The sequence below is a fragment of the Mustela nigripes genome, chromosome 12, assembly GCF_022355385.1.
Source record: "Mustela nigripes isolate SB6536 chromosome 12, MUSNIG.SB6536, whole genome shotgun sequence".
Taxonomy (NCBI): domain Eukaryota; kingdom Metazoa; phylum Chordata; class Mammalia; order Carnivora; family Mustelidae; genus Mustela; species Mustela nigripes.
This window is the reverse complement of record NC_081568.1, coordinates 98,329,607-98,339,274: the sequence shown is the minus strand read 5'-3', so window position 1 is coordinate 98,339,274 and position 9,668 is coordinate 98,329,607. Positions and strand designations below refer to the sequence as shown.

The 9,668-nt window shown below is 40.3% G+C and overlaps 1 protein-coding gene across 1 annotated transcript in view; it reads right to left on the bottom strand.

Annotated features, from left to right (window-relative positions):
• FCHO2 (FCH and mu domain containing endocytic adaptor 2) overlaps nt 1-8,176 on the bottom strand; it is a 147,402-nt gene extending 139,226 nt beyond the window's left edge. The window contains 1 exon segment of the mRNA XM_059416377.1: nt 8,105-8,176. Coding sequence (XP_059272360.1) covers nt 8,105-8,176 — 72 coding nt within the window.
• Between the last annotated feature and the right edge of the window lie 1,492 nt (nt 8,177-9,668).

Genomic DNA, 9,668 nt, shown 5'->3' with positions numbered 1-9,668 from the left:
CGGGGCTCGATCCCAGGACCCTGAGATCATGACCTGAGCCGAAGGCAGCGGCTTAACCCACTGAGCCACCCAGGCGCCCCAAGGACTGCTGTTGTTTTAAGCCACCAGGTTTGTTTGTTGTTGTTGTTGTTGTTTTATTTTAAAGAGTTTATTTATTTATTTGACAGAGAGAGAGAGATCACAAGTAGGCAGAGAGGCAGGCAGAAAGAGAGGGGGAAGCAGGCTCCCTGCTAAGCAGAGAGCCCGATGCGGGGGCCAATCCCAGGACCCCGGGATCATGGCCTAAGTGGAAGGCAGAGGCCCAGCCCACTGAGCCACCCAGGAGCCCCCAAGCCACCAGGTTTTGAAGTGGTTTGTCATGCAGCAATAGATAAGCCCCTGGATATCACCTGCTTGACACCATGAAATCCAAAACTTCTGTCCTGTCAGTGATCCTTACCCTGAAGGCTCTCTACTGACCAAATTTTCCTCACTTCTGCCAAATTGTTAAGCTGCTTCAGGAGAGAACGAACATAGAGAGTCCATTTAGAATCTTTCCCTGATTTCACGTTTCATTTTCAAATCTTTAATCTCCTAAGAATATATTTTAAGGCATGATATAGGGATCTGAGTTTTCTTCAAGTTATCACACAAGTGTTTACTAAATTTTCATTTTGTTACTGATTTACAACATCACCTTTATCATAATTTGGGACATCAAAGACAATGTTATCAAGGTAAAGGTGAGCTGGAAACAAATCTACTGTAAAGAAGGGAAGAGCAAAGAGACTTGCTGATCCTGACCTTCACAGTGGATGGAGAAAGCAAATCTCTGCAAAAATCAACATAAGCTAGCACTTATATGAATTTGTAGTCTGGATTCATGCTATTTGAAAACACAAACAAACAAACACCTCAAGCCGAGAACTTATTTCAGTGGCCCTGGGCGACTTACCTGCCAAAAAAGTAGCAGAGGAAAATAAAAACCACTCTGGGGTGGGGCACTTGGGAGGCTCAGTCTGTAAAGAGTCTATCTTCCGCTCAGTTCGGGATCTCAGCATCTGAGGATCAAGGTCCTCAGGCTCCCTGCTAAGGGGGGAGTCTGCTTCTTGCCCTTGATCATGCCTCTCTCTCTAATAAATAAGAGAAATTTAAAAAATCCTCTCTGGGGGACAATAATTTAAGTCCCTGGGTCAAGGATTTCTGTGAATAAAACTTCAAGGAATATGAGAGCAAAGTTAAAAATCACAAAACACAAGCAAATCAGGCACCATAAGTGATAGAGGTAACAGAGATACCAGAGTCAGACAAACAATATGTTCAGATACTGAAATTATCAGAGGCAAATTACGAACCACTATGATGAGTATGTTTAAAAGCAAAAAAAGATTGAAAATAATGAGCAAGTAATTGGAGACTATGTAAAATGACCAAATTTTGAAAAGAGTCAGCTAGAATTTTGGTCAATGCTATAATTATTAAAGCTTAAAACTCAGTGGGAGGCCGGGGCGACTGGTGGCTCAGTCAGTGTCCAACTCCTGGTTTCAGCTCAGGCCATGATCTCAGAGTCATAAGAAGGAACCCCCTTCAGGTCCTACACTCAGCCTGAAGTCTGTCAGAGATTCTTCTTCCAGCCCCCTGCCTTCCTGTCACCCACTCCCCACCCACTGCTCTTGTGCACATGCTCTCTCTCTCTCAAATAAATAAATAAAATCTTTTAGAAAATTTTAGGAAAAAACTCAACAGGAGGATTAAATGGCAGATCAGAATTAAAGCTAGAATTAGTGATTTGAAAGATAAATCTCTGAAGACAGTGAGAGATAAAAATAGGAAAAGAGGGGCGCCTGGGTGGCTCAGTGGGTTAAGCCGCTGCCTTCGGCTCAGGTCATGATCTCAGGGTCCTGGGATCGAGTCCCACATCGGGCTCTCTGCTCAGCAGGGAGCCTGCTTCCTCCTCTCTCTCTCTGCCTGCCTCTCTGCCTACTTGTGATCTCTCTCTGTCAAATAAATAAATAAAATCTTTAAAAAAAAAATAGGAAAAGAATATTAAAAGGTAGAGACGATAGAGCAAGTTCTGACAAACATTTAAGGGCAGTTCCAGAAGTAAATAAGGGATTAAAAAATAAAGAAAGAGAAGTTTCAATATTTTAAGAGAGAATGGGCTACTATATGAATGGAAGACATGGGTGAATGGGAGTGGGAGACACAGGATTGAAGTTATGGAATGAATAAATCACAGGGATGAAATTTACAGCATAGGGAATAGAGTCTATGATATCGTAGCAGTGCTGTACGGTGACAGAGGGCAGCTACACTTGTGAGAACAGCATAACATATAGAGACGTTGAGTCACTATGTTGTGCACTTAAAACTAATGTAAGTGTGTGAACTATATTTCAATTTAAAAAATAAAGTAATTAATTTTAACAAAGAGAATGTATAAAAATTATTAATAGACATTTATCTTCTGACTTAGCCAGTCCAGTGTATTATAAGAAGGATAAATGATAAATATTTCCACATGCAGATTCATCTTGGTGAAACATGCACCAGAGACAAAAAAAGATCTTAAAAACAAGAACAGAGGTACGCCTGGGTGGCTCAGTTGGTTAAGCGGCTGCCTTCAGCTCAGGTCATGATCCCAGTGTCCTGGGATTGAGTCCCACATCGGGTTCCTTGCTCAGCAGGGAGCCTGCTTCTCTCCCTGTCTCTTCCTGCTACTCTGTCTGCATGTGCTTGCACTCTCTCTCTCTAACAAATAAATAAATAAAATCTTTAAAAAAAAAAAAAAAGACAAGAACAGATCACCTACCCCAGTGCTGCTTTGCCTCATAGATTGCTGTCTCAACAGTGTACAGCTCAAGAGGGTAGAATAATATCTTTAATGTTCTAAGAAAAAAGAAATAACCTAGAATTAAACCAGGCCAAAATATCCTTTCGAGAAAGAAAACAAAATTAAGAGTGTTTTTTTTTTTTTTTCAGGCAAGCAAGAACAGAGTTTAGTAAAACTAAAGGAAATTCTTTTTTTTTTTTTTTTTTAAGATTTTATTTATTTATTTGACAGAGAGAGATCACAAGCAGGCAGAGAGAGAGGAAGGGAAGCAGGCTCCCCGTTGAGCAGAGAGCCCAATGCGGGACTTGATCCCAGCACCCTGAGATCATGACCCGAGCCGAAGGCAGCGGTAAACCCACTGAGCCACCCAGGAGCCCAGGAAATTCTTAAGTATATACTTCAGGCATATAAAAATTGACTTTAGACAAAAGATTTGAGATACAAAAAGAAATGATAAGGAAAGACAATAGCAAATATATGGATAAACCCAAACAAAAGTAAAATATAAAAGTAAATATAATTTATACTTTATAGAGTTTTTAAAAAAGAGCAGGAACTGAAGTAAGATTCAATAATGGCCCATAAGTAGGAGAGGGTGATGACCAGAGTTACAACAGTCTAAGGCCCTGGCACTGTTTCAAAAAAAAAAAAAAAATACTGGTTAATTGTAGACAGCATTGAGTGACATATTAGGTAGGAATGTTCAAATAGCTGAAATCACCGTAAAAGAATATAACTTTCAAACTAACAAGAAAAAAATGACATTAAAGAAAGAAAAAAAAGGTATAATCAATCTCTCCCCAAAAAGTCAAGGATAGAAAAGAGTTGGGACAGACATAAAGCACAGATAAATCCATACACAGTAGTAATCATAATGTATGTAAAAGGACAAAAGTGAGAAAGGAAAGCCCCTCCTTACTATAGAAGGTCAACTAAAAAATGTTAAAGAATACAATTTCATAGTCTGCATAATAATAACAGACTCAAGAGAATCAATAAATGCTGCGATGAAGGAGTGAAAGTTTAATGAGAAACAATATTTGCCTAATTTTATAGTATTAGCCCATAAGATACTTACTAATTACAAAGGGGAAAATAGTAACTTTATATTTGAGAAATGTGCTAGACAGGACCTAAGTTAAGAGATCAATTGCCTGGCTCAATTAAGCATGGGACTTCTTTTTTTTTCTTTTTAAATATTTTATTTATTTATTTGACAGAGAAGGACTACAAGCAGGCAGAGAGGAAGGCAGAGAGAGAGGAGGAAGCAGGCTCCCTGCCAAGCAGAGAGCCGGATACGGAACTCGATCCCAGGACCCTGAGATCATGACCCGAGCCGAAGGCAGAGGCTTAACCCACTGAGCCACCCAGGCACCCCTCCTTTTTTTTTTAAAAAAAAAAAAAGATTTTATTTTGTATTTGAGAGAGAATGAGAGAGAGAGAGCACAGAGGGAGAAGCAGACTCCCCGCTGAGCAGGGAGCCCAATGTGGGACTTGATCCCAGAACCCTGGGATCATGACCTGAGCAGAAGACAAACCACGTAACCTTCTGGCCACCCAGGCACCCAAGCATGGGATTTTTTATTTCACCTCAGGTCATGATCTCAGTGTTGTGAATCGAGCCCCAGCTCTGTCTCTGCACTAGGCGCAGAGCCTGTTTAAGATTCTCTTTCTCCCTCTGCGCCTTCCCCAACCACCCCTACTCCTGCTCATACTCTGTCTCTTCAAATAAAATTATCAGTACAATTTTGTCAGCCACCAAAAATATATAAAAGCACTCTAATACTAAAGGTCCCTAATCTGAAGGTTGTTGTTGCGCAAATCTCAAATTTTTCTTGAGTGAGTTCATGTGCTTTCTAAAAAGAAAAGACAGAGAGAGAGAGAGAGAGAGATCAAAGTTGACATGATTAATAACAGCACATACTGGCACCTTCCAGAAATGCATATTTCTGATCCAATATAAGGAAACAGAAATGAACCCAAGTTGTGGGACATTTTATAAAATGATTGGTTTATCCTCTTCAAAAATGTCAATATCATGAAAGACTATGATTGAGGAATCTTTCCAGATTAAAGGATACAAAGAGAAATGAACTTGCCTGAATATGATGAGTGATATGGACATTTTAGTTTGTTATAAATGACATTGGGAAAATGAGTAAAATTTGAACAAGCATGCAAATTGGATTATAATTTTGGTCACTTTCGTGTGGTCACGCAAGAGAGTATTTTATGAAATACCTATTGAAGCATTCATGGATAAAGCAACATCTGCAACTTACTCTCAAACGATTCAGGAAAGAAGTATTATCAATTTCTCTGCAACAAATTGCCCCCAAACTTCAAGACTTAAAACAACAACATTTACCCATTAATATTTACCCAAGGAAATCCCTTATGTTCACACAAAAACCTGTATGTGCAGGTTTATAGCAGTCTTATCCATAATTTCCCCAAATTGGAAACAACCAACACTTTCCCCAACAAGGGGAAGAATAATTAAACTGTAGTATATTCATACAATGGAGTACTCCTTAGCAGTGAAAAGAAATGAGCCATCCATTCATGCAATATGGATGAATCTTAAAAGCTCTTGCCAAAGTAAAAGAAGCCGGGCTCAAGAGGCTATATACTGTAGTATTCCAGGATGTTATTGAAAAGGCAAAGCTATGAGAATGGCAAACAGATCAAAGGCTGCCAAGGACTGGAGGAGAGGAGGGTAGCTGCCAACAAAGAAGTTGTTGCATGGGGAATTTTTTTTTAGGGTATCAAACTGTTCTGTATAATACTGGGGTGGTAGAGAGATGATTTGTTACATTTGTCAAAATCCATAGAACTTTTACTGGAGGCAGATTTTTAAAAAATCAACCAAGAAGTTGGGGGAGGCAGAAATCCAAGTATGAAATGAAGATTGATACAAGTCAATGTAACAGATACCTAAGTGTGGCGTGGAAAAAGGAGCTGAGCTCTGGACAAGGGGAGGGCATGGTGTTCCGACGAGGGACGATAAGGCCTAAGAAAGAAAGAACTATACACGAGCACTGCTCTCGAGGTGGTAAATTTGTTTCTCACAGCGGCTCTGGTTAGAAGTTCTGAAACTGCTTTATGTGTTTACTGGAGTTGACCAAATAAGTAAATTCACTGGGCTGGGTTATTACTTTCGGAGAAAGAAGTTATACATAAGCAAGGCAGGAGCCGAAGGGAAGACTAGGATGGATTAGAGTTGCAGATGCCAGGATAAATTTATAAATAAAGTTCATTTTTACATACTGATACAGAAATAAATACAGATGCGTGGATATACTCGGGTTAGAGTATATACATGTATTTCCTTGCTCTGTCCATTGAGAGGACGTAGGGAAGGTTATGATCTGGTAGCAGTTAGTCCACCCAGCACCCAGATCTTGGGTTTTAAATTCCATTCTCCAATGAGGGCAATAGGGTTCCTTGAAGGAATAGCTGATTCTAGGGCTGGAGCAGATACAAGATGAGCCTGGGGCATCACTTCGTGCTAGAAAGTAAGGTAGTGCTAAAAATGAAAATAAGGAAGGATGTGGACATACCAAAAGTACACAGAAACCCAACCTGTAAGTGTTCCCAGTAATCAACGTTGGAACCATGTGAGCAAAAATTGTGGCAGCCTTAGATAATAACCCAAAGAATAAAACAAATATCTATGAGTTCATACTGATAGAAACAAACAAACAAACAAACAAACAAAAAACCATAACCCCAGCTTAAAACAAAAACAGACCATCCAAAATTGGGAAGTGTAATATAAAATTCTATAAAATACCAAATACTCCTCAAAATGGGCAAGATCAGCAAAAAGAAGGAAAAGACCGAGTAACTGTCAAAGATTGAAGGAGATTCAGAGAGACGTGATGAACTAAACCAGTGATGCTGAAAAGTAAACCTGAGATATGACAGAAAATGACTTTCAGGTTGGATTGGGTGGTGAGGAGAGGCTCCCACAGGGAGCTGAAATATGAATTACCAAAAGGAGCAAGCCGTGTGAATCAAAAGGAAGAGATGGGAGGAACAGATGGTGTGAGGATGAGAAGGTATTCCTCACTTCACACAGGTTGGAGGCACAATGATGTCTGTGTGGCGGTAGCTTCAAGACAAGGGTGAGTGTGAGCTGGGAGATGTCGTAAGAGGCAGATGGCACAGAAATTTGTGAAAATTGGATTTGGCCCGTAAGAAGCAGAAGAAGGAAACAATTTTAACATGGTAAATACTTCTTCAAAGTACTGAGCTAGAATAGTTATTCATTATGGGAGAAAAGATAGGAGAATGTATGGGCCAGCGACCTAGGGATCACAGGGAACTAAAACAATCTAAAAAGTAGGGAAGGGGTGCCTGGGTGGTTCAGTGGGTTAAGCCGCTGCCTTCGGCTCAGGTCATGATCTCACGGTCCTGGGATTGAGTCCCGCATCGGGCTCTCTGCTCAGCAGGGAGCCTGCTTCCCTTCCTCTCTCTCTGCCTGCCTCTCTGCCTACTTGTGATCTCTCTCTCTCTCTCTCTCTGTGTCAAATAAATAAATAAATAAATCTTAAAGAAAAATAAAAAGTAGGGAAAAAGTTTTATGGAAATTTTAATTTATACTGGCTCTGACTTTTCTGTTTTCTAGGAAGAAGATAAGAACTTTCTGAGGGATCCATGGATCTTCATAAACTTGTTCATAAAAATGTTTTTACCAGGGTATTAATTCAGTGTTAAATGCAAAGCTACGGAAGTTCACGTTTCCCCTGGAAAGCACATAAAGTAGAATTCGTTGTAGGAAATTTGTTCCAGTAACAGTGAGTAAACTTTACGAGTATAACTCACCCCATGACTCTTTAAATAATGAGTGACTTCTGGTCGACTTCTGGTAGTTCTGTATCCTTTTGACTGAGTTTGCCTCTGGGATCAAATGGTAGCCCTAGAAGATCAGGAAAAAATAATGCAAATAAATATAAAGTAAAAGTTCCTTCTGACAATACATGATATAACTGGAATAGCAATTCTCAATAGTGAGCCAAAGATGGCCCAACACAGGATCCTGGCTCAGCAAAACACCCGCAAGAGTGCGAGAGAGATGTTAAATGATTTCAGGTGGCTGTGTCCCAAGGAACACATAAGGAGCGTCTGTCTATTGGTCATCTCTAATTTGGAATCATTGTTCGTTCTTTGGGTCAATGAAACTACAAAACTTAACCAGATTAGATAAAGGGGTAAGGGCTGTGGGGCGCTTGTTCCTTCATGAATGTGCAGTGGGTCTTAGTTGCACATCTCTTCTTTCCTTCCCACCCCAATCTGTCCGCCAGCGCGGAGGGTGGGGAAAAGGTCTGTGTGCCGACAGTGCGCACTCTCCACTCCCATTGTCGGGACTCGATGTAGCAGCATAGCAAACCCCCAGTTTGTCAGGAATAAGTGGCCATGAAGTGATACATTACAACAGCCTTTGGACAGTAAGTGTCTCTATCTCTTTGGGCCTCTTTGTTGGTGAGGGGCTTGACTAAAAATGAGTGGCAGTATAGTAACTTTGTTAAAAGTACAGGCCGTGGAGCCAGACTGACAAGTTCAACTATGTGCTTGAGTTCAAATCCCAGTTCCACTACATAGGGCTTCAGTTTCTTTGTCTGTGAACTGGAGTAATAATAGTAGTAATAATATAGCAGCTGCCTTTGGGGCACCTGGGTGGCTCAGTCGGTTAAGCGACTGCTTTCGGCTCAGGTCATGATCTCAGGATCCTGGAATCAAGCCCTACATCAGGCGCCCGGCTCAGTGGGGGAGTCTGCTTCTCTCTCTCTCTCTCAATAAGTAAAACCTTTAAAAAAAGAAAAAGAAAGAAAGAAGCAACTTCATACACTGTCAAGATTATTAAATGACTTACTGTACACAAAACACTCACTGTCCTCATTCAACAAACATTTACTGGGCATCTACTTCTGTTTCAGGAATTGCTCCAGGCACTGCAGACAAGATACACAAAGCCCCTAACCATTTCTGAATAACCATTTAGTCCCTCCTATCATAAGGAAACTTTAGGTTCCTAAAAATTCTCTAGGTTCTTGCCAACCCAAAGTAAGGTCTGTAAACAAGCATGGCGACATCATCTGGGAAGCTATTAGAAATGTGCACTCATGGGCCCCACCCATACTTACTGAAATGGGATCTGCTCCTGAACAAGACTGTCAGGGAACATGTATGCATGTTAAAGTTTGAGAAGTCATGTCTGGACTGACAAGCTTTTTGAGGAAGCTTCCTTTTGAGGAAGCCTCGTGAAAATTCCCTGTGCTCTAAGGAAGAATAACACTGAATTTTAACACTGAATAACACCGAAATTTAAAAATCACGTTCAGAAAAAAATTTTTCAAGATTATTTTCATGTAAAAATGACATGTTGGGTGTGAAAATCTCACTTTCTATGTATGTTCCTACGGTGCGCTAATACTCTGGGATTAATCTAGGTAAATGGCTCCATCTAGTGGAGGTATTTTGATTCTACATCCTTGGGTGTACAAGTAAAGTTCATGTTAAGAACCTTCAAGAAAATGTGCATGCCTATAATTGTCAAAAAGGATGAGGCATAACAAAAAGAAATTCTTGTAAAATCCCAAAGTTCATGAAAAAAAAAAAGATTCCTTCCTTCTCTCATATAGTGGGACTTCAGAGTTAAATTTTTGAAGTTAAATGAAGCTAAATGAGTTTTTTTTTTAATTTTTTTTTTAAAGATTTTATTTATTTGACAGACAAAGATCACAAGTAGGCAGAGATGCAGGCAGAGAGAGAGGAGGAAGCAGGCTCCCCGCTGAGCAGAGAGCCTGATGCGGGGCTCGATCCCAGGACCCCAGGATCATGACCTGAGCTG